This window comes from Oncorhynchus keta, chromosome 30, assembly GCF_023373465.1.
Source record: "Oncorhynchus keta strain PuntledgeMale-10-30-2019 chromosome 30, Oket_V2, whole genome shotgun sequence".
NCBI lineage: Eukaryota > Metazoa > Chordata > Actinopteri > Salmoniformes > Salmonidae > Oncorhynchus > Oncorhynchus keta.
In genome coordinates, this window is record NC_068450.1 from 9,667,646 (window position 1) to 9,694,924 (window position 27,279).

At 42.5% G+C, this 27,279-nt stretch overlaps 1 protein-coding gene across 1 annotated transcript in view; it reads right to left on the minus strand.

Moving 5' to 3' along the window:
- LOC118377822 (complexin-2) overlaps window positions 1-27,279 on the minus strand; it is a 70,287-nt gene that overhangs the window by 20,245 nt on the left and 22,763 nt on the right. Inside the window, exon 2 of the mRNA XM_052487486.1 lies at window positions 3,187-3,332. Within this exon, the coding sequence (XP_052343446.1) occupies window positions 3,187-3,217 (31 nt within the window). The 5' untranslated portion in view covers window positions 3,218-3,332. The remainder of the gene's footprint in view (window positions 1-3,186; window positions 3,333-27,279) is intronic.

The following is a 27,279-nucleotide window of genomic DNA, read 5'->3' on the forward strand; positions in this document are numbered from 1 at the left end:
GTCAGAGTGACCATCAGGTTCTTGGTCACCTCCTGGACCAAGGCCATTCTCCCCTGATTGCTCAGTTTGGCCGGGCGACCAGATCTAGGAAGAGTCTTGGTGGTTCCAAACTTCTTCCATTTAAGAATGATGGCCACTGTGTTCTTTGGGGACCTTCAATGCTGCAGAATGTTTTTGGTACCCTTCCCCAGATTTGTGCCTCGACACCATCCAATGCTCTGACATGCACTGTCAACTGTGGGACCATTAAATAGACAGGTGTGTGCCTTTCCAAATCACGTCCAATCAATTGAATTTACCACAGGTGGGCTCTAATGGGGCGGCAGCGTAGCCTAGTGGTTAGAGCGTTGGACTAGTAACCGGAAGGTTGCAAGTTCAAACCCCCCGAGCTGACAAGGTACAAATCTGTCGTTCTGCCCCTGAACAGGCAGTTAACCCACTGTTCCCAGGCTGTCATTGAAAATAAGAATATGTTCTTAACTGACTTGCCTGGTTAAATAAAGGTGAAATTTAAAAAAAATAATCAAGTTGTACAAACATCTCAAGGATGATCAATAGAAACAGGATGCACCTGAGCTCGATTTCGAGTCTCATAGCAAAGAGTCTGAATTATTTATTTGAAGACACATATTGATGCCATTTTAGAAGGCGAGACAATAATGATTTAAAGGTTTTCACCTCCAGAGGTGGTCAGGAAGATCTGATCACAATCAGATCATAATGCATCTTTTAAACATCTACACCTGTCTGAAAATGTGTCCACAATCAGAATGTGGATGAGTTCAGGACAAAGGATGCATGTTAGGACAAAGGATACATGTTAGACCCAGATATAAATAGGGCTTTAGTCTTCTCTCCATGTTATGACCTGCTGTAGTCACTGCTCGGCCGCCTGTCTGTCTGTCTGGAGACTGATTGAAACAGGCACGCAAATAGCACTCCCTGCTAATCTATTGTGGTCAGTCAGAGAGCCCGATGAACCAATATCTAATTAACCATGCAGCGATGCAAAGCAATCCCATGCCAGAGGCTAGGATCCATACGGAGATCTGTGTGAGATGGTGGATGCAAGCAACACATCACATCCAGTTTATTTCCAATGATATCAGTCAAAAGCTAAATGTGATAGAGAAGTGGGAAAATAAGACTTTATGCTATTGCTCAGAATGTACTATTCAGAATGTACTATTTAGAATGTACTATTTAGAATGTACTATTCAGAATGTACTATTTAGAATGTACTATTTAGAATGTACTATTTAGAATGTACTATTCAGAATGTACTATTTAGAATGTACTATTTAGAATGTACTATTTAGAATGTACTATTTAGAATGTACTATTCAGAATGTACTATTTAGAATGTACTATTTAGAATGTACTATTCAGAATGTACTATTTAGAATGTACTATTTAGAATGTACTATTTAGAATGTACTATTTAGAATGTACTATTCAGAATGTACTATTTAGAATGTACTATTTAGAATGTACTATTCAGAATGTACTATTTAGAATGTACTATTCAGAATGTACTATTTAGAATGTACTATTTAGAATGTACTATTCAGAATGTACTATTTAGAATGTACTATTTAGAATGTACTATTCAGAATGTACTATTTAGAATGTACTATTTAGAATGTACTATTTAGACATTGAGATCTTGGGACGAAAAGGTTATATTTGCAAAATGATGAATCTGAGATAATTGGCTTTAAAAAAAAATATATATATATATATATATCTAGGCAAGTCAATTAAGAACAAATTCTTATTTACAATGATGGCCTACACCGGCCAAACCCGAACGACGCTGGGCCAATTGACGCACCGCCCGATGGGACTCCCAATTACGGCCGGTTGTGATACAACTTGGATTCGAACCAGGGTGTCTGTAGTGACGCCTTTAGCACTGAGAGACAGTGCCTTAGACTGCTGCGCCACTCAGGAGCCCATTGGTTTGAATGGTGTCAGTAATTTTTATATTGTATTCTTTTGAACTTAACAACATTAATTAAGGTATTTAGAGTACTATATACTGTAGGAAGAGAACATTGAACAGAAAATGGTTATGTCAATAACTTCATTTTGACAAAAATGTAGATAGAACCTTATAGTACCTAACTCTCCATTTAGAATATTTTAAAGTCTTATCTGAAGAAAGCCCCCCAGTCTCCCGGCCCACCAGTCTCCCAGTCCCCCAGACCTCCAGCACAACCCCAGCCACCCAGTCCCCCGGCCCACCAGTCCCCCATCCCCCCCAGTCCCCAAGCCCCTCAGTCCCCGGGCCCACCAGTCTCCCAATCCCTCAGACCTCCAGCACAACCCCAGCCACCCAGTCCCCCACCCCCCCCAGTCCCCAAGCCCCTCACTCCCCTGGCCCTCCAGTCTCCCAGACCTCCAGCCCCACGGGCACAACCCCGGCCACCCAGTCCCCCGGCCCACCAGTCCCCCATCCCCCCCAGTCCCCAGCTGCAACCTCGGGCCCCCATCAATCCCCCATTCCCAGCCCAATGAAATTACATTCTGCACCCAGGCCAGACCAACCAAATGAAAGGTCACTGCATGGCCACAGCCTCTTCCAGAAAGACAATTTGCTCCAAGCCTGTCAGAGGATAGGGGGGATTAGGATTGACAGACGAGGTATACTTTTAATTTGACTACCCATATTCTTCCCACCGATTAATCCCAATCAGGATGTTGATTTTAACAATGCATTGACCTTTAGCCAGAGTTCATCCACAGTGACAAGTTAATCTACACAGCATATAGATATAAATGATGGAGCTGTATCGGAGGTTCAGATGACTATAAATATAAATGATGGAGGACTATCTGAGTCTATAGGTTGAGTTGACTATTGCTTCCCTCTGAGACCTAAAACCAGAAACTGGTCATAAATTGTGACCGTTTAATTCCTTGATAGTGATCATTGCTTTACATTATAGTATATTGTCTACAATAAGTTTACCAGGCAGCTTGTTTGATTTGTTTATAGTTTAGCAGTTCTTCCAAATCCAAATTCAGTTTGTATTTTCTAGAGCAATACATTTGTACTTTGATACAAAGATCAAGATGTCAAGAGGTACGTGCTCCCCTGAGTACAAACATCAGATCGCATGGCAAACAGATGTTCAGTCCATAATATTGACACGTTCATATAGCAGTGTATACAGTACTTACCACCTAAGGCTTGCTTCATCACAAAATTCATGGTTCCTTCTGATACTCTGGTCTTCTACAGGCAAAACACAACTGTGCATGTAGTCACCCCTTCTTTACCAGGTCTCTGTTGCCTTCCTCAGTCTGTGTTTACCTCTTGATCCAAGCTGTGGAGAGAGGAGAGATAGGAGAGAGAGGAGAGAGAAAGGAGAGAGAGGAGAGGAGAGAGAGAGGAGAGATAGGAGAGGAGAGAGAGGATAGAGGAGAGGGAAGGAGAGAGAAAGGAGATAGGAGAGGGAAGGAGAGAGAAAGGAGAGAGAAAGGATAGAGAAAGGAGAGAGAGGAGAGGGAGATAGGAGAGGGAAGGAGAGAGAAAGGAGAGAGGAGAGGAAAGGAGGGAGGGAGGAGAGGAAAGGAGAGGAAAGGAGAGAGGAGAGAGAAGGAGAGAAAGGAGAGAGAGGAGAGAAAGGAGAGAGAAAGGAGAGAGAGGAGAGAGAAAGGAGAGAGAGGAGAGAGAAAGGAGAGAGAGGAGAGAGAAATTAGAGAGTGGAGAGAGAAAGGAGAGAGTGGAGAGAGAAAGGAGAGAGTGGAGAGAGAGGATAGAGAAAGGAGAAGAAAGGAGAGAGAGGAGAAGGGGGGGAAAGGAGAGGAGAGGAGAGGAGAGAAAGGAGAGGAAAGGAGAGAGAGGAAAGAGAAATGAGCGAGAAAGGAGTTAGAGGAGAGAGAGGAGAGGAAAGGAGAGAGGAGAGGAAATGAGAGAAAAGAGAGAGGAAATGGAAAGGAGAGAGAGAGGAGAGAGAAAGGAGAGAAAGGAGAGAGGAGAGGAGAGAGAAAGGAGAGAAAGGAGAGAGAGAGGAGAGAGAAAGGAGAGAAAGGAGAGAGGAGAGGAGAGAGAAAGGAGAGAAAGGAGAGAGAGGAGAGAGAAATGAGAGAAAAGAGAGAGGAAATGGAAAGGAGAGAGAAAGGAGAGAAAGGAACAATGAAAGACAAAACAGTTTACTGGAAGATGTTAACAAAGGATATGGAGAGTGGCTATGTATGGTTGAGGTGGTAGGGTGTGTGTGTGTGTATGGTTGAGGTGGTAGGGTGTGTGTGTGTGTATGGTTGAGGTGGTAGGGTGTGTGTGTGTGTGTGTATGGTTGAGGCGGTAGGGTGTGTGTGTGTGTGTGTGTGTGTGTGTGTGTGTGTGTGTGTGTGTGTGTGTTGAGGTGTAGGGTGTGTGTGTGTATGGTTGAGGTGGTAGGGTGTGTGTGTGTGTGTGTATGGTTGAGGTGGGTGTGTGTGTGTGTGTGTGTGTATGGTTGAGGTGGTAGGGTGTGTGTGTGTGTATGGTTGAGGTGGTAGGGTGTGTGTGTGTGTGTATGGTTGAGGTGGTAGGGTGTGTGTGTGTGTATGGTTGAGGTGGTAGGGTGTGTGTGTGTGTATGGTTGAGGTGGTAGGGTGTGTGTGTGTGTATGGTTGAGGTGGTAGGGTGTGTGTGTGTGTATGGTTGAGGTGGTAGGGTGTGTGTGTGTGTGTATGGTTGAGGTGGTAGGGTGTGTGTGTGTGTATGGTTGAGGTGGTAGGGTGTGTGTGTGTGGTTGAGGTGGTGGGTGTGTGTGTGTGTGTATGTGTGTGTGTGTGTGTGTGTGTGTGTGTGTGTGTGTATGTGTATGTGTATGTGTATGTGTATGTGTGTGTGTGTGTGTGTGTGTGTGTGTGTGTGTGTGTGTGTGTGTGTGTGTGTGTGTGTGTGTGTGTGTGTGTGTGTGTGTGTGTGTGTGTGTGTGTGTGTGTGTGCGTGAGTGCGTGCGTGCGTGCGTGCGTGCGTGCGTGCGTGTGTGTGTGTGTGTGTGTGTTTGTGTGTGTGTGTGTGTGTGTGCGTGCGTGTGTGTGTGTGGTTGTAGAGCATAAAGATGTGTCAATCTCTATGTTGTGGAGTCTATATCTATGTAGAACAGAGTAGATTTCCTGCTACAGTATCTCATCACTGAGCTCTATTAGAACAGAGTAGATTTCCTGCTACAGTATCTCATCACTGAGCTCTATTAGAACAGAGTAGATTTCCTGCTACAGTATCTCATCACTGAGCTCTATTAGAACAGAGTAGATTTCCTGCTACAGTATCTCATCACTGAGCTCTATTAGAACAGAGTAGATTTCCTGCTACAGTATCTCATCACTGAGCTCTATTAGAACAGAGTAGATTTCCTGCTACAGTATCTCATCACTGAGCTCTATTAGAACAGAGTAGATTTCCTGCTACAGTATCTCATCACGGAGCTCTATTAGAACAGAGTAGATTTCCTGCTACAGTATCTCATCACTGAGCTCTATTAGGACAGAGTAGATTTCCTGCTACAGTATCTCATCACTGAGCTCTAGAACAGAGTAGATTTCCTGCTACAGTATCTCATCACTGAGCTCTATTAGAACAGAGTAGATTTCCTGCTACAGTAAACCATTGGCGCTGCTGGATAATTCACGTCATAGATATCCCTCTGGTCCCCCCCTTTGAAAGACAATCCCATTCCCCAGAACAGCCAGGATCAATACTAAGGTACTCTCCTGTGTTAAAATACTAAAGAATAGTCTATGTTTGAGACCCAGGGGGGTTAAGGGTGCTTGAGACCCAGGGGGGTTAAGGGTGCTTGAGACCCAGGGGGTTAAGGATGCTTGAGACCCAGGGGGTTAAGGATGCTTGAGACCAAGGGGGTTAAGGATGCTTGAGACCCAGGGGGGTTAAGGGTGCTTGAGACCCAGAGGGTTAAGGATGCTTGAAACCCAGGGAGGTTAAGAGAAGAGCCTCATGTCCATAAACACACAGTTGTCTTGATTAGCTAGAGATGTAGAGATACAGTGCACTACTGTTAGGGCTCTGATCAAAAGTAGTGCACTATGTAGGGAATAGGATGCCATTTGGGACGTAACCATATTCTATAGGGCATCAGCACTGAGCTGAGTGCTTTCAGTGCATTAGCCCCTGCTACTATTCATCTGGACACAGTATCTCCTTAAATAGCAGTCAACAGAAAAATGTTATAACTAGTGTAGTGCCAACAGCCAACTACATTAGAATAGAGAGCTTTGTTAGAGAGCTCATGTTCTGCTTGCTTGTTGATATAGAGTAGAACTCTATGCAAGTGTAGATGGTTGTTGACTGTACAACCCCAGGAAGTTAATCCAGACCATATTAATAGTTTCCTTATTTAAAAATTGTTTAAAAAAAAATAATATATATATATATATATATATATATATATAATGCCAAACTTGATGACTCTAAAATGTTTCACGTTGACAGGCCCTTGTGAAGTGGATTTACAAAGGATTTAAATGGACACGTAAAATTTGATTGGTTGATTTATCAATAACTCAGTCATCTCTTAATTAAACCAATCCCTTAGCTTTGGTATCAATTTGAACTTATGGTTCATGAAAATACATCGTATTTTTTAAATTTTATATCCAAGATGGAGGAAAATCTATCCTAATGGACCCACGCGGACCGTAGGCAAATCTGTTCAGCATGAGGAAAGACACCTACATACAAAGTTTTAAGTCTGTTGGTGGTGTTCAAAGTCAGGGGTCGCAGAGGGACTGCAGTGGGGTCGTAAAATACAGTATATACACTATATATACAAAAGTATGTGGACACCGCTTCAAATTAGTGGATTTGGCTATTTCAACAACACTCGTTGTTGACATGTGTATAAAATCGAGCAAACAGCCATGCAATCTCCCTGGGAAATCATTGGAAGTAGAATGGCATGTACCGAAGAGCTCAGTGACTTTCAATGTGACACCATCATAGGGTGCCACCTTTCCAACAAGTCAGTTTGTCAAATTTCTGCCCTGCTAGAGCTGGTCAACTATAAGTGTTGTTATTGTGAAGTGGAAACGTCTAGGAGCAACAATGGCTCAGCTGCGAAGTGGTAGGCCACACAAGCTTATAGAACGGGACTGCCGAGTGCTGAAGCACGCAGCACGTAAAAATGGTCTGTCCTCGGTTGAAACACTCACTACCGAGTTCCAAACTGCCTCTGGAAGTAACGTCAGCACAAGAACTGTTCATCAGGAGCTTCATGAAATGGGTTTCCATGGCCGAGCAGCTGTACACAAGCCTAAGATCAACATGCGCAATGCCAAGCGTAGTGGAGAGAGCAGTGGAAATGCGTTCTCTCACGCTTCACCTTCTGGCAGTCTGACAGACAAATCTGGGTTTGGGGGATGCCAGGAGAACGCTACCTGCCTGAATGCATAGTGTATAGTTTGGTGGAGGAATAATGGTGTGGGGCTGTTTTTCATGGTTCGTGCTAGGCCCCTTAGTTCCAGTGATGGGAAATCCTAATGCTACAGCATACAATGACATTCTAGACGTTTCTGTGCTTCTAACTTTGTGGCAACAGTTTGGGGAAGGCCATTTCCTGCCCCCGTGCATAAACCTCATCGAACACCTTTGGGATGAATTGGAACCTAATCGCCCAAAATCAATGCCCGACCTCACTAATGTTCTAGTGGCTAAATGGAAGCAAGTTCCCTCAGCAATTTGTCAAATTTCTAGTGGAAAGCCTTCCGAGAAGAGTGGAGTGGTTATAGCACCATATTAATTCCCATGGTATCCACATACTTCTGGCCACGTAGTCTATATATTTTTATTTAGGAACAAAAAAGTAAGATGACAGATTATTGTAATGGACAATCTATAAAAGTTTGAGATAATTAGACAAATAAAATGTTACTGTTACTGATAAAAAATAGGAAAATTAATTGAAGGTTATTTGTTGATGAAAAAAATCTAAATTGACTGATTTAAAGGTTGTGTCATTAGATGGGTTTGAGTGTAATTCTGGGCGAATGGGAATGGAGTCCCTTACTGAAAATGTACAAATACCACTGGTCTAGGTGAAACGGGGTGGCGGATATTAAGGTTTATAGGCTGTGAGACTACCTATGACAGCGCCCCCTATAAGCCAATCGGTGTAATTTATAGGGACTAATTTACTCATGGTCTCTAGTTTCTATGTGCTAGTGGGATGGGCTTCTTTGCTTCTTGACAATGTTCACAATCAAACAAATTCAATCAAATGTATTTATAAAGCCCTTTTTACATCAGCCGATGTCACAAAGTGCTGTACAGAAACCCAGCCTAAAACCCCAAACAGCAAGCAATGCAGAGGTAGAAGCACGCTGGCTAGGAAAAACTCCCTAGAAAGGCAAGAACCTTAGGAAGAAACCTAGCGAGGAACCAGGCTCTGAGGGGTTGCCAGTCCTCTTCTGACTGTGCCGGGTGGAGATTATAACAGAACATGGCCGAGATGTTCAAATGTTCATAGATGACCAGCAGGGTCAAATAATAATAATCACAGTGGTTGTAGAGGGTGCGACAGGCCAGCACCTCAGGAGTAAATGTCAGTTGGCTTTTCATAGCCGATCATTCAGAGTTAGAGACAGCAGGTGCGGTAGAGAGCGAGTTGAAAACAGCAGGTCTGGGAAAGATAGCACGTCCGGTGAACAGGTCAGGGTTCCATAGCCGCAGGCAGAACAGTTGAAACTGGTGCAGCAGCACGACCAGGTGGACTGGGGACAACAAGGAGTCATCAGGCCAGGTAGTCCTGAGGCATGGTCCTAGGTCCTCCGAGAGAAGCGAAAGAGAAAGAGAGAGAGAATTAGAGGGAGCACACTTAAATTCACACAAGATACCGAATAAGACAGGAGAAGTACTCCAGATATAACAGACTGACCCTAGCCCCCCGACACATAAACTATTGCAGCATAAATTCTGGAGGCTGAGACAGGAGGGGTCAGGAGACACCGTCTGACTATATCACCGGACAGGGCCAACCAGGCAGAATATAACCCCACCCACTTTGCCAAAGCACAGCCCCCACACCACTAGAGGTCTGTTCAACGCTGGTCAGACCAATCTGATTCCACACTCCAAGACTGCTTCCATCACGTGGACTGGGATATGTTTCGTATTGCGTCAGACAACAACATTGACGAATACGCTGATTCGGTGAGCGAGTTCATTAGAACGTGCGTTGAAGATGTCGTTCCCATAGCAACGATTAAAACATTCCCAAACCAGAAACCGTGTGTTGATGGCAGCATTCGCGTGAAACTGAAAGCGCAAACCACTGCTTTTAATTAGGGCAAGGTGACCGGAAACATGTAACTATTCCCTCGTAAGGCAATCAAACAAGCTAAGCGTCAGTATAGAGACAAAGTAGAATCTCAATTCAACGGCTCGGACACAAGAGGTATGTGGCAGGGTCTACAGTCAATCACGGACTATAAAAAGAAAACCAGCCCCGTCACGGACCAGGATGTCTTGCTCCCAGGCAGACTAAATAACATTTTTGCCCGCTTTGAGGACAATACAGGGCCACTGACATGGCCCGCAACTAAAACATGCGGACTCTCCTTCACTGCAGCCGATGGAAAACATTTAAACGTGTCAACCCTCGCAAGGCTGCAGGCCCAGACGGCATCCCCAGCCGCGCCCTCAGAGCATGCGCAGACCAGCTGGCTGGTGTGTTTACGGACATATTCAATCAATCCCTATCCCAGTCTGTTGTTCCCACATGCTTCAAGAGGGCCACCATTGTTCCTGTTCCCATTAAACTAAGGTAACTGAGCTAAACGACTACCGCCCCGTATAACTCACTTCCGTCATCATGAAGTGCTTTGAGAGACTAGTCAAGGACCATATCACCTCCACCCTACCTGACACCCTAGACCCACTCCAATTTGCTTACCGCCCAAATAGATCCACAGACGATGCAATCTCAACCACACTGCACACTGCCCTAACCCATCTGGACAAGAGGAATACCTATGTGAGAATGCTGTTCATCGACTACAGCTCGGCATTTAACACCATAGTGCCCTCCAAGCTCGTCATCAAGCTCGAGACCCTGGGTCTCGACCCCGCCCTGTGCAACTGGGTACTGGACTTCCCTGACGGGCCGCCCCCAGGTGGTGAGGGTAGGCAACAACATCTCCACCCTGCTATCCTCAACACTGGGGCCCCACAAGGGTGCGTTCTGAGCCCTCTCCTGTACTCCCTGTTCACCCACGACTGCGTGGCCATGCACGCCTCCAACTCAATCGTCAAGTTTGCGGACGACACAACAGTGGTAGGCTTGATTACCAACAACGACGAGACGGCCTACAGGGAGGAGGTGAGGGCCCTCGGAGTGTGGTGTCAGGAAAATAACCTCACACTCAATGTCAACAAAACTAAGGAGATGATTGTGGACTTCAGGAAACAGCAGAGGGAACACCCCCCTATCCACATCGATGGAACAGTAGTGGAGAGGGTAGTAAAGTTTTAAGTTCCTCGGCGTACATGAAGAAGGCGCAGCAGCGCCTCTTCAACCTCAGGAGGCTGAAGAAATTCGGCTTGTCACCAAAAGCACTCACAAACTTCTACAGATGCACAATCGAGAGCATCCTGTCGGGCTGTATCACCGCCTGGTACGGCAACTGCTCCGCCCACAACCGTAAGGCTCTCCAGAGGGTAATGAGGTCTGCACAACGCATCACTAGGGGCAAACTACCTGCCCTCCAGGACACCTACACCACCCGATGTCACAGGAAGGCCATAAAGATCATCAAGGACAACAACCACCCGAGCCACTGCCTGTTCACCCCGCTATCATCCAGAAGGCGAGGTCAGTACAGGTGCATCTAAGCTGGGACCGAGAGACTGAAAAACAGCTTCTATCTCAAGGCCATCAGACTGTTAAACAGCCACCACTAATATTGAGTGGCTGCTGCCAACACACTGACTCAACTCCAGCCACTTTAATAATGGGAATTGATGGGAAATTATGTAAAATATATCACTAGCCACTTTAACCTGTTGATCCTACCCCCTACTTTTTCGAACATTCTGTTAAAAATCGCGCAACATTTCAGCACCCTGCTACTCACGCCAGGAATATAGTATATGCATATGATTAGTATGTGTGGATAGAAAACACTCAGATGTTTCTAAAACTGGTTAAATCACGGCTGTGACTATAACAGAACGTGCGTTTCATCGAAAAGCGCAGGAAAATCGTATCACTGAAAACTGGAAAATATATCAATGCGCCACTTGAATGTATTGTTGAATGGAAACCACATTACCTGGAGCCGAGGTTGCAATACCTACAGCTTCCACACAATGTCAACAGTGTTGTCATTTGCCTAGGCTTTGTTTCTTGTTCAAACGAACATGAGACAGCCCATTTCTTCCGGTCTCCGACCGGATATTTTGGTTGAGATTTATCCGGACATTATTTCAAGACATAGAGCTATAGAATATACATCGCCCCGTGATCAATTTGATCGATTATTAACGTTTACTAATACCTAAAGTTGCATTACAAAAGTATTTCGAAGTGTTTTGTGAAAGTTTGTCATCGACTTTTTTAATAAAAAAAATGACGTTGCGTTATAAAACGCTTCATAGATCGATATCTAGGCTATATATGGACCGATTTAATCGGAAAAAAAAGACCCAATAGTGATGTTTATGGGACATCTAGGAGAGCCAACAAAGAAGATCGTCAAAGGTAATGAATGTTTTATATTTTATTTCTGCATTTTGTGTAGCCCCGACTATGCTAATTATTTTGTCCCCTGCGGGTCTTTAGGGGTGTTGCATGCTATCAGATAATAGCTTCTCATGCTTTCGCCGAAAAGCATTTTAAAAATCTGACTTGTTGGCTGGATTCACAACGAGTGTAGCTTTAATTCAGTACCCTGCTTGTGTGTTTTAATGAACGTTTGAGTTTTAACGAGTGCTATTAGCATTTAGCGTAGCGCATTTGCATTTCCAGATATCTAGATGGGACGCCTGTGTGTCGGGTGGAGGTAAGAGGTTAAACAATGCTACCTAATATAATGTTTACATACCCTACATTATCCATCTCATATGTATACGTATATACTGTACTCTATATCATCTAGTGCATCTTTATGTAATACATGTATCACTAACCACTTTAACTATGCCACTTTGTTTACATACTCATCTCATATGTATATACTGCACTCAATACCATCTACTGTATCTTGCCTATGCCGCTCTGTACCATCACTCATTCATATATCTTTATGTACATATTCTTTATCCCCTTACACTTGTAAGGTAGTAGTTTTGGAATTGTTAGCTAGATTACATGTTGGTTATTACTGCATTGTCGGAACTAGAAGCACAAGCATTTCGCTACACTCGCATTAACATCTGCTAACCATGTGTATGTGACAAATAAAATTTGATTTGATTTGATCTTCTACCACCAACTTACTACCCTGAGACAAGGCCAAATATAACCCAAGAAGACCTCCCCATGGCACAAACCCGAGGGGGGTGCCAACCCAGACAGGAAGTTCACGTCAGAGACTCAACCCACTCAAGTGACGCACCCCTCCTAGGGACGGCATGACAGAGCACCAGTAAGCCAGTGACTGTAATAGGGTTAGAGGCAGAGAATCCCAGTGGAGAGAGGGCAACCGGCCAGGCAGAGACCGCAAGGGTGGTTCGTTACTCCAGTGCCTTTCAGTTCACCTTCAAACCCCATGGCCAGACTACACTCAATCATACGACCCACTGAAGAGATGAGTCTTCAATAAAGACTTAAAGGTTGAGACCGAGTCTGCGTCTCTCACATGGGTAGGCAGATCGTACCATAAAAATGGAGCTATAGTCCTGCCTCCAGCTGTTTACTTAGAAATTCTAGGAACAATAAAGAGGCCTGCGTATTGTTACTGTAGCGTACGTGTAGGTATGTACGGCAGGCTCAAATCAGAGAGATAGGTAGGAGCAAGCCCATGCAATGCTTTGTAGGCTAGCAGTAAAACCTTGAAATCAGCCCTAGCCTTGACAGGACGCCAGTGTAGGGAGGCTAGCACTGGAGTAATATGATCAATTGTTTTTGGTTCTTGTCACAAGAGCAGCTGCTCACCGATTTGACAGCACCCAACACAGTTACACCTCCCGACACCACCAAAACATCAGCTATGCGGGTGAACTGATTGAATCTAGGCCTAAGAAAAACAATAGCTTTGCTGTGAAACCCTAATTAAAGCTAGTATGGAGTCCAGCTCTGCTCTCAACATCCCGATCCCTTACGCTGACACTTTTCCCAGGATTTATTCATATGGGGTCTATGGTGATAAATGATGCCCTCAGCCTCTAACTGGTAGGAGAAGATTACATGGTTCCATTACATTTTTCTTTGGAAATAATCAGCCTGGGATATTACGGTCTCATTTGGGTGGCGACTCAGAACGTAGAAAATTTATAGCATGTAAATAAAATATGTGATTTAATAAATTATTTCAAGTAAAGTAATAGGCACTGCATTCTAAATCAATTAAGCATATTTTTACCATAGAGATCCTATAATTCTGCGTTCTATGTAATTCTGGGGCTATTACGATATGAATAGGGCATCTGTTCATGAGTTTCTATTCACCATAGAAGGAGCTGAGAGTAATTAAATTCTGCAAAACACCAAATATTCAATTTAATTCAAGTAAAATTGTGCATTGGGCTCTTTCAATGCAGATAGAATTTCCATTTTCCAAACATGAAATGTAATTGGCTTCAACAAAACATGTAAGACATGGAATCCATGCAGCGTTTGTAAGTGTAAGTAAATGTCATGTCGGGTAACTGTATTTTTACTAAATTGCTCCCTGTGTCAATATTGCTCCCTTTCATAACATAAGTAACGACAGAAATAGAAGAAAGGATGCCGTCTCTGCTCTCTCATGTATACCAGGAGGGAATGGATGATGGTACGCAGACCCACAAGCCACTGCGGCCCCTCATGATGAGTTCTGTTTTTCTTGTGGTCCCCACCCCCATTCAATGTTCCCCAAGTTGGTGAGTGTAGATGGAACAGGGATATTGTTATTCACGTCGGCACCAACAATGTTAGGATGAAACAGTCATAGGTCACCAAGCGTAACATAACTTCAGCGTGTAACTTTGCTAGAAAGATGTGTCGGCATCGAGTAATTGTCTCCCAGTTAGGGGGAGTGATGAGCTCCACAGCAGAGTCTCACAACTCAATCACTGGTTGAAAACTGCCTGCCAGTTTAGTGGGGTCTGCCACTAGCACAGACAGTGTAGTCAGCTCTGCTATCCCCATTGAGACCATGTCTGTGCCTCGATTTAGGTCGGGAAAAACTAAACATGGCTGTGTTCGATTTAGCAATCTCACTGGAATCAAGACCTCCTCCATTCCTGTCATTATTGAAGAGATTGGATAATATCTCACATCTCAAAATAGACCTACTTAAATGTTAGATCCCTCACTGCCAAGGTAGTCATAATCAATTAACTAATCATAACCTTAACGTGATTGGCCTGACTGAAACATGGCTCAAGCCTGATGAATTTACTGTGTTTAAATGAGGCCTCTCCTCCTGGTTACACTAGTGACCATATCCCCTACGCATCCCGCAAAGGCAGATGTGTTGCTAACATTTACGAAAGCAAATTTCAATTTATTAAAAAAACTCAGACATTTCGTCTTTTGAGCTTCTAGCCTTGAAATCAATGCAGCCTACTCAAACACTTTTTATAGCTGCTGTTTACAGGCCTCCTGGGCCATATACTGCGTTTCTCACTGAGTTCCCTGAATTCCTATCGGACAGTCATGGCAGATAATATTATACTTTTTAGTGACTTCAATATTCACGTGGAAAAGTCCAACAGACCCACTCCAAGGCTTTCGGCGCCATCATCAACTCATTGGGTTTTGTCCAAAATGTCTCCAGCCTTACGCATTGTGTCACGTTCTGACCATCGTTCTTGTGCGTTTTCCTTGTTTTAGTGTTGGTCAGGACGTGAGCTGGGTGGGCATTCTATGTTGTGTGTCTGGTTTGTCTATTTCTATGTTTGGCCTGATATGGTTCTCAATCAGAGGCAGGTGTTAGTCATTGTCTCTGATTGGGAACCATATTTAGGTAGCCTGTTTTGTGTTGGGTTTTGTGGGTGATTGTTCCTGTCTTTGTGTTTGTGGCACCAGATAGGACTGTTTCGGTTTTTTCATGTTTCTTGTTTTTGTAGAATTGTTGTATTTTCATCTTTATTAAAGATGTACAAAAATAACCATGCTGCATTTTGGTCCGCCTCTCTTTCACCAGAAGAAAACCGTTACACATTGTCACAGTCATAACCTGGATATAGTTCCCGTGGAATAAATATTGTGGATCTAATTGTTTTTCCTAATAATCCTGAACTATCGGACCACTATCTAATTATGTTTGCAATCGCAACAAATAATCTGCTCAGACCCAAACCAAGGATGATCAAAAGCCACACCATAAATTCTCCGACCAACCCAAAGATTCCAAGACGCCCTCCCAGACTCCCTCCTTGGCCCTCCCAGACCCCCTCCTTGGCCCTTCCAGACCCCCTCCTTGGCCCTCCTCGACCCCCTCCTTGGCCCTCCTATGTTGAACATAATAAACTGCACCCTATCCCCCAGATGTGTACCAAACTCACTAAAAGTGGTAGGAATAAAGCCTCTCTTGAAAAAGTCAAACTTTGACCCAGAAAATTTCCAAAACTATCATCCTATATCGGATCTCCCATTCCTCTCAATTTGTTTCAAAAAAGCTGTTGAAGGCAAAGTTGTATACGAAACGCCCCAGTCTGGTTTTAAAACCCCATCATAGTACTGAGACTGGAATTGTGAAGGTGGGAAATGACCTTTTAATGGCGTCAGTCCAAGGCTATGCATCTGTCCGGGTGCTCCTAGACTTTAGTGCCGCTTTTTACGCCCTCGATCACCATATTCTTTTGGAGAGATTGGAAACCCTAACTGGTCTACACGGACAAGATATTGCTTAGTTTAGATCTTTTCTGTCAGAAATATATAAAAAGTTTGTCTCGGTGGATGGTTTGTCATTTACATTTACATTTAAGTCATTTAGCAGACGCTCTTATCCAGAGCGACTTACAAATTGTCCTCTGACAAATCAATGGCGCGTTTTGGTGGTCCTCAAGGTTCCATTTTAGGACCACTATTATTTTCACTCTATATTCTACCTATTTGTGATATCATTCGGAAACACAATGTAAACATTCACGGCTATGTGGACTACACACAGCTGTACATTGTGATGAAACATGGTGAAGCCCCAACATTTCCTTCCTTGGAAGCATGTGTTTCAGACATAAGGAAGTAGATGGCGGCACATTTTTTACATTTGAACTTGGACAAAACAGAGATGCTAGTTCTAGATCCCAAGAAACAAAGAGATCTGCTGTTTGATCTGACAATTAATCTTGATGATTGTACAGTCGTCCCAAATAAAACGGTGAAGCACCTCGGCGTTACTCTGGACCCTGATCTCTCTTTTGACGAACATATCAAGAATATTTCAAGGGCAGCTTTTTTCCATCTTGGTAACATTCGTAACAGAAACGTTTTGTCCAAAAATGATGCAGAAAAGCTAATCCATGCTTTTGTCACTTCCAGATTAGACTACTGCAATGCTCTACTCTATGGCTACCCGGATAAAGCACTAATTCAACATCCGTTAGTGCTAAACACGGCTGCTAGAATCTTGACGAGAACCAAACAATTTGATCATATTACTCTGTTAAGGCTAGGGCTGACCTCAAGGTTTTACTGTTAACCTACAAAGCATGGGCTTGCTCCTACCTATTTCTCCGATTTGGTCCTGCCGTACATACCTACACGTACTCATTGTCCCTAGAATTTCTAAGCAGGGCTTCCTTCTATATCCTATCCATGTGAGAGACGCAGACTCGGTCTCAACCTTTAAGTCCTACTGAAGACTCATCTCTTCAGTAGGTCCTATGTGTAGTCTGGCCCAGGTGTTCGAAGCTGAAAGGCAAGGCACTGGAGTGACCCTGTTACGGGGGCTGAGTCACTGGCTTACTAGTGCTCTTCCATGCCGTCCCTAAGAGGGGTGCATCAATTGACTGGGTTGAGTCACTGATGTGATCTTACTGTCCGGCTTTGCGCCCCCTCGGGGTCGTGCGGTCAGTGGTGGAAAAAGTAACCAATTGTCAGACTTGAGTAAAAGTAAAGATACCTTAATAGAAAATGACTCAAGTGAAAGTCACCCAGTAAAATACTACTTGAGTAAAATTTTAAGTATTTGATTTTAAATATACTTAAGTATCACAAGTAAATGTAATTGCTAAAATATACTTAAGCATCAAAAGTTAAAGTATATTTTCAAATTCCTTATATTAAGCAAACCAGGCAGCACCATTTGACATTTATTTTTAGTTTACAGATAGCCAAGGGAACACTCCAACACTCAGATATAATTTACAGATAGCCAAGGGAACACTCCAACACTCAGACATAATTTGCAGATAGCCAAGGGAACACTCCAACACTCAGACATAATTTACAGATAGCCAAGGGAACACTCCAACACTCAGACATAATTTACAGATAGCCAAGGGAACACTCCAACACTCAGACATAATTTACAGATAGCCAAGGGAACACTCCAACACTCAGACATAATTTACAGATAGCCCGGGAACACTCCAACACTCAGACATAATTTACAGATAGCCAAGGGAACACTCCAACACTCAGACATAATTTACAGATAGCCAAGGGAACACTCCAACACTCAGACATAATTTACAGATAGCCAAGGGAACACTCCAACACTCAGACATAATTTACAGATAGCCAAGGGAACACTCCAACACTCAGACATCATTACAGATAGCCAGGGGAACACTCCAACACTCAGACATAATTTACAGATAGCCAAGGGAACACTCCAACACTCAGACATAATTTACAGATAGCCAAGGGAACACTCCAACACTCAGACATAATTTGCAGATAGCCAAGGGAACACTCCAACACTCAGACATAATTTACAGATAGCCCGGGGAACACTCCAACACTCAGACATAATTTACAGATAGCCAAGGGAACACTCCAACACTCAGACATAATTTACAGATAGCCAAGGGAACACTCCAACACTCAGACATAATTTACAGATAGCCAAGGGAACACTCCAACACTCAGACATAATTTACAGATAGCCAAGGGAACACTCCAACACTCAGACATCATTACAGATAGCCAGGGGAACACTCCAACACTCAGACATAATTTACAGATAGCCAAGGGAACACTCCAACACTCAGACATAATTTGCAGATAGCCAAGGGAACACTCCAACACTCAGACATAATTTGCAGATAGCCAAGGGAACACTCCAACACTCAGACATAATTTGCAGATAGCCAAGGGAACACTCCAACACTCAGACATAATTTGCAGATAGCCAAGGGAACACTCCAACACTCAGACATAATTTACAGATAGCCAAGGGAACACTCCAACACTCAGACATAATTTACAGATAGCCAAGGGAACACTCCAACACTCAGACATAATTTGCAGATAGCCAAGGGAACACTCCAACACTCAGACATAATTTGCAGATAGCCAAGGGAACACTCCAACACTCAGATATAATTTACAGATAGCCAAGGGAACACTCCAACACTCAGACATAATTTGCAGATAGCCAAGGGAACACTCCAACACTCAGACATAATTTACAGATAGCCAAGGGAACACTCCAACACTCAGACATAATTTACAGATAGCCAAGGGAACACTCCAACACTCAGACATAATTTACAGATAGCCAAGGGAACACTCCAACACTCAGACATAATTTACAGATAGCCCGGGAACACTCCAACACTCAGACATAATTTACAGATAGCCAAGGGAACACTCCAACACTCAGACATAATTTACAGATAGCCAAGGGAACACTCCAACACTCAGACATAATTTACAGATAGCCAAGGGAACACTCCAACACTCAGACATAATTTACAGATAGCCAAGGGAACACTCCAACACTCAGACATCATTACAGATAGCCAGGGGAACACTCCAACACTCAGACATAATTTACAGATAGCCAAGGGAACACTCCAACACTCAGACATAATTTACAGATAGCCAAGGGAACACTCCAACACTCAGACATAATTTGCAGATAGCCAAGGGAACACTCCAACACTCAGACATAATTTACAGATAGCCCGGGAACACTCCAACACTCAGACATAATTTACAGATAGCCAAGGGAACACTCCAACACTCAGACATAATTTACAGATAGCCAAGGGAACACTCCAACACTCAGACATAATTTACAGATAGCCAAGGGAACACTCCAACACTCAGACATAATTTACAGATAGCCAAGGGAACACTCCAACACTCAGACATCATTACAGATAGCCAGGGAACACTCCAACACTCAGACATAATTTACAGATAGCCAAGGGAACACTCCAACACTCAGACATAATTTACAGATAGCCAAGGGAACACTCCAACACTCAGACATAATTTACAGATAGCCAAGGGAACACTCCAACACTCAGACATAATTTACAGATAGCCAAGGGCACACTCCAACACTCAGACATAATTTACAAAGGAATCATGTGTTTAGCGAGTCCACCAGATCAGGGGCAGTAGGGATGACCAGGGATGTTCTCTTGATAAGTGTGTGAATTAGACAATGTTTCTGTCCTGCTAACCATTCAAAATGTAACAAATACTTTTGAATGTCAGGGAAAACGTATGGAGTACATACTTTTCTTGAGGAATGTAGTGAAGCAAAAGGAAAAGTAGTAAACAAATCTAAATAGTAAAGTAAAGTACAGATACCCCCAAAAAACTACTTAAGTAGTACTTTAAAGTATTTTTTACTTAAGTACTTTACACCACTACTGATTGGTTGAGGAGATCTTTCATGGGCTATACTCATCCAAATCAAATCACATTTTATTTGTCACATACACATGGTTAGCAGATGTTAATGCGAGTGTAGCGAAATGCTTGTGCTTCTAGTTCCGACAATGCAGTAATAACCAACAAGTAATCTAACTAACAATTCCAAAACTACTGTCTTATACACAGTGTAAGGGGATAAAGAATATGTACATAAGGATATATGAATGAGTGATGGTACGGGGCAGCATACAGTAGATGGTATCGAGTACAGTATATACATATGAGATGAGTATGTAGACAAAGTAAACAAAGTGGCATAGTTAAAGTGGCTAGTGATACATGTATTACATAAGGATGCAGTCGATGATATAGAGTACAGTATATACGTATGCATATGAGATTAATAATGTAGGGTAAGTAACATTATATAAGGTAGCATTGTTTAAAGTGGCTAGTGATATATTTACATCATTTCCCATCAATTCCCATTATTAAAGTGGCTGGAGTTGGGTCAGTGTCAATGTCAGTGTGTTGGCAGCAGCCACTCAATGTTAGTGGTGGCTGTTTAACAGTCTGATGGCCTTGAGATAGAAGCTGTTTTTCAGTCTCTCGGTCCCAGCTTTGATGCACCTGTACTGACCTCGCCTTCTGGATGATAGCGGGGTGAACAGGCAGTGGCTCGGGTGGTTGATGTCCTTGATGATCTTTATGGCCGTCCAGTAACATCGGGTGGTGTAGGTGTCCTGGAGGGCAGGTAGTTTGCCCCCGGTGATGCGTTGCCTAGAACGCGAAGCAAGGCGGCCATCTCTGTCGGCGCCGGAAGGGTAATACGTTGGTCGTCTGTTGATATCCCTCTAGTGGTGTGGGGGGCTGTGCTTTGGCAAAGTGGGTGGGGTTATATCCTGTCTGGTTGACCCTGTTCGGGGTATCGTCAGACAGGACCACACATTAGATTTGATCCCTGCTCTATAGGTTTACGGAGACTGTGAGCTGTCAAAAGAAAATGTATCCATTCAGACCAGTACAGTATCTCTCAACCAGAACATAGAGAATGCGTCCCAAATGGCACCCTATTCCCTTTATAGTGAACTACTTTTGACTAGGGCCTATAAGGTAGGGGTTAAAAAATAGTGCAGTATATAGGGAAGAGGGTGCCATTCGGGACGGACACCATGGCTAGCTGCAGGGAGAGGACGGGACGAACTTCTTGCTCAAGGAGCATTGAGACGACGGATGAAAGATGACATTTACTAAAAGCAGATTGCACAGAGTTGTGTAATTAATGGATGAGGGCACCAGCAGACATACAAGACATATCTATTACTGTTTCCTGTGAAGTACCATCTGGTCGCCAACAACGACATTATGGAGAAAACATGCTCTACTTCTACTTTTGAAAAAAAATGAAATACAATAAATTTCACGCAAAGAGCCCTTGAAAAGATCACTGACCTGTTTCACAGCAGAGTTTCTAAACCCAGAGGCCCAACATCACAAGACTTCCAGGAACGCTTGCGTAGCACACTGGGCATACCAGACTGGGGTTTGGCAAGCCAATGAGATAAGTGAAAAATGTGTCCTTTAGTTGTAAATTCTCTAAATCTAAAGGAAAACCTAGATTCGAGCCAATGTCTTCAAGTAGCTGAAACTGACATTACTGCAACCTTGTGAAAGTGATAATCTGACACAATTCAATGTTTTTTCTTCTCAAAAACAACTTCATATCGAAAGAAGTGTCTTTGATTTGACGTCCTGCATATGTACAGTTCTGAGCGACACGAACCATTACGACCAATGAAGTGTTTCTGCACATGAGCTTAGCTAGCCAACGTCGTCACATTATACAGTTCACTGCCTTTTGCACACAATGTATATAGACTCTTTTTTTTCTACTGTGTTATTGACGTGTTAATTGTTTACTCCATGTGTAACTCTGTGTTGTCTGTTCACACTGCTATGCTTTATCTTGGCCAGGTCGCAGTTGCAAATGAGAACTTGTTCTCAACTAGCCTACCTGGTTAAATAAAGGTGAAATAAATCAAATAAAAATAAAAATGACATTGTCTTCAAGCATGATCGGGGATTTCTATTGGAGCAGCTGTTTCTGCCCATCTTCATAATGTACAGTCTTTGGTGCCACCCTGGATGCCAATGGCACGTGATACAATACACTGTAACGGAGACGGTAGAAATGCTCACTGACATTTCATTCCTGCTTGTTTTTTCTCCGTTTATATCGTCCATTAATGTCAAGAGAAAATACACTGAGTTTACAAAACATTAAGAACACCTTCCTAATATTGAGTTGCACCACCTTTTGCCTTCAGATCAACCGCAATTGCTCGGGGCATGGTCTCTACAAGGTGTTGAAAGCGTTCCACAGGGATGCTGGCCCATGTTGACTCCAATGCTTTCCATATTTATTTCAAGATGGCTGGACGTCCATTGGGTGGTGGACCGTTCTTGATGGACACGTGAAACTGTTGAGCGTGAAAACCCATTTCTTGACACACTCAAACCGGTGCGCCTGGCACCTACTACAATACCCCGTTCAAAGGCACTTAAACATTTTGTCTTGCCCATTCACCCTCTGAATAATATATATATATATATAATCTATGTCCCAATCGTCTCAAGGATTTACAAATCCTTCTTTAACCTGTCTCCTCCCCTTCATCTACACTGATTGAAGTGGATTTAACAGGTGGCATCAATAAAGGATCATAACTTTCATCTGGATTCACCTGGTCAGTTTATGTCACGGAAAGAGCAGGTGTTCCTAATGTTTTGTACACAGTGTACAGTCATCACCTCTACACACATTATATAGTTCACTACCATTAGTCAGCACCTCTACACATTATACAGTTCACTACCATTAGTCATCACCTCTACACACATTATACAGTTCACTACCATTAGTCAGCACCTCTACACACATTATATAGTTCACTACCATTAGTCAGCACCTCTACACACATTATACAGTTCACTACCATTAGTCAGCACCTCTACACACATTATACAGTTCACTACCATTAGTCATCACCTCTACACATTATACAGTTCACTACCATTAGTCATCACCTCTACACACATTATACAGTTCACTACCATTAGTCAGCACCTCTACACACATTATACAGTTCACTACCATTAGTCAGCACCTCTACACACATTATACAGTTCACTACCATTAGTCATCACCTCTACACATTATACAGTTCACTACCATTAGTCAGCACCTCTACACACATTATATAGTTCACTACCATTAGTCAGCACCTCTACACACATTATACAGTTCACTACCATTAGTCATCACCTCTACACACATTATACAGTTCACTACCATTAGTCATCACCTCTACACATTATACAGTTCACTACCATTAGTCATCACCTCTACACACATTATACAGTTCACTACCATTAGTCAGCACCTCTACACACATTATACAGTTCACTACCATTAGTCATCACCTCTACACACATTATATAGTTCACTACCATTAGTCAGCACCTCTACACATTATACAGTTCACTACCATTAGTCATCACCTCTACACACATTATACAGTTCACTACCATTAGTCATCACCTCTACACACATTATACAGTTCACTACCATTAGTCATCACCTCTACACACATTATATAGTTCACTACCATTAGTCATCACCTCTACACACATTATACAGTTCACTACCATTAGTCATCACCTCTACACACATTATATAGTTCACTACCATTAGTCAGCACCTCTACACATTATACAGTTCACTACCATTAGTCATCACCTCTACACACATTATACAGTTCACTACCATTAGTCATCACCTCTACACACATTATATAGTTCACTACCATTAGTCATCACCTCTACACACATTATACAGTTCACTACCATTAGTCATCACCTCTACACACATTATACAGTTCACTACCATTAGTCATCACCTCTACACACATTATACAGTTCACTACCATTAGTCAGCACCTCTACACACATTATACAGTTCACTACCATTAGTCATCACCTCTACACACATTATACAGTTCACTACCATTAGTCAGCACCTCTACACACATTATACAGTTCACTACCATTAGTCAGCACCTCTACACACATTATACAGTTCACTACCATTAGTCATCACCTCTACACACATTATACAGTTCACTACCATTAGTCAGCACCTCTACACATTATACAGTTCACTACCATTAGTCATCACCTCTACACACATTATACAGTTCACTACCATTAGTCAGCACCTCTACACATTATACAGTTCACTACCATTAGTCATCACCTCTACACACATTATACAGTTCACTACCATTAGTCATCACCTCTACACATTATACAGTTCACTACCATTAGTCATCACCTCTACACACATTATACAGTTCACTACCATTAGTCATCACCTCTACACACATTATACAGTTCACTACCATTAGTCATCACCTCTACACACATTATACAGTTCACTACCATTAGTCATCACCTCTACACATTATACAGTTCACTACCATTAGTCAGCACCTCTACACACATTATACAGTTCACTACCATTAGTCATCACCTCTACACACATTATATAGTTCACTACCATTAGTCAGCACCTCTACACACATTATACAGTTCACTACCATTAGTCATCACCTCTACACACATTATACAGTTCACTACCATTAGTCATCACCTCTACACACATTATACAGTTCACTACCATTAGTCATCACCTCTACACACATTATACAGTTCACTACCATTAGTCATCACCTCTACACACATTATACAGTTCACTACCATTAGTCATCACCTCTACACACATTATACAGTTCACTACCATTAGTCAGCACCTCTACACACATTATACAGTTCACTGCCATTAGTCAGCACCTCTACACATTATACAGTTCACTACCATTAGTCAGCACCTCTACACACATTATACAGTTCACTACCATTAGTCAGCACCTCTACACACATTATACAGTTCACTACCATTAGTCAGCACCTCTACACACATTATACAGTTCACTACCATTAGTCAGCACCTCTACACACATTATACAGTTCACTACCATTAGTCATCACCTCTACACACATTATACAGTTCACTACCATTAGTCAGCACCTCTACACACATTATATAGTTCACTACCATTAGTCATCACCTCTACACACATTATACAGTTCACTACCATTAGTCATCACCTCTACACACATTATACAGTTCACTACCATTAGTCAGCACCTCTACACACATTATACAGTTCACTACCATTAGTCAGCACCTCTACACACATTATACAGTTCACTACCATTAGTCATCACCTCTACACACATTATATAGTTCACTACCATTAGTCATCACCTCTACACACATTATACAGTTCACTACCATTAGTCAGCACCTCTACACACATTATACAGTTCACTACCATTAGTCATCACCTCTACACACATTATACAGTTCACTACCATTAGTCAGCACCTCTACACACATTATACAGTTCACTACCATTAGTCAGCACCTCTACACACATTATATAGTTCACTACCATTAGTCATCACCTCTACACACATTATACAGTTCACTACCATTAGTCAGCACCTCTACACACATTATACAGTTCACTACCATTAGTCATCACCTCTACACATTATACAGTTCACTACCATTAGTCAGCACCTCTACACACATTATACAGTTCACTACCATTAGTCAGCACCTCTACACACATTATACAGTTCACTACCATTAGTCAGCACCTCTACACATTATACAGTTCACTACCATTAGTCAGCACCTCTACACACATTATACAGTTCACTACCATTAGTCAGCACCTCTACACACATTATACAGTTCACTACCATTAGTCATCACCTCTACACACATTATACAGTTCACTACCATTAGTCAGCACCTCTACACACATTATACAGTTCACTACCATTAGTCATCACCTCTACACATTATACAGTTCACTACCATTAGTCAGCACCTGTACACACATTATACAGTTCACTACCATTAGTCATCACCTCTACACACATTATACAGTTCACTACCATTAGTCATCACCTCTACACACATTATACAGTTCACTACCATTAGTCATCACCTCTACACACATTATACAGTTCACTACCATTAGTCATCACCTCTACACACATTATACAGTTCACTACCATTAGTCAGCACCTCTACACACATTATACAGTTCACTACCATTAGTCATCACCTCTACACACATTATACAGTTCACTACCATTAGTCATCACCTCTACACATTATACAGTTCACTACCATTAGTCAGCACCTCTACACACATTATACAGTTCACTACCATTAGTCATCACCTCTACACACATTATACAGTTCACTACCATTAGTCATCACCTCTACACACATTATACAGTTCACTACCATTAGTCATCACCTCTACACATTATACAGTTCACTACCATTAGTCATCACCTCTACACACATTATACAGTTCACTACCATTAGTCATCACCTCTACACACATTATACAGTTCACTACCATTAGTCATCACCTCTACACACATTATACAGTTCACTACCATTAGTCATCACCTCTACACACATTATACAGTTCACTACCATTAGTCAGCACCTCTACACACATTATACAGTTCACTACCATTAGTCATCACCTCTACACACATTATACAGTTCACTACCATTAGTCATCACCTCTACACATTATACAGTTCACTACCATTAGTCATCACCTCTACACACATTATACAGTTCACTACCATTAGTCATCACCTCTACACATTATACAGTTCACTACCATTAGTCATCACCTCTACACACATTATACAGTTCACTACCATTAGTCATCACCTCTACACATTATACAGTTCACTACCATTAGTCAGCACCTCTACACACATTATACAGTTCACTACCATTAGTCATCACCTCTACACACATTATACAGTTCACTACCATTAGTCATCACCTCTACACACATTATACAGTTCACTACCATTAGTCATCACCTCTACACACATTATACAGTTCACTACCATTAGTCAGCACCTCTACACACATTATACAGTTCACTACCATTAGTCATCACCTCTACACATTATACAGTTCACTACCATTAGTCATCACCTCTACACATTATACAGTTCACTACCATTAGTCATCACCTCTACACATTATACAGTTCACTACCATTAGTCATCACCTCTACACACATTATACAGTTCACTACCATTAGTCAGCACCTCTACACACATTATACAGTTCACTACCATTAGTCAGCACCTCTACACACATTAT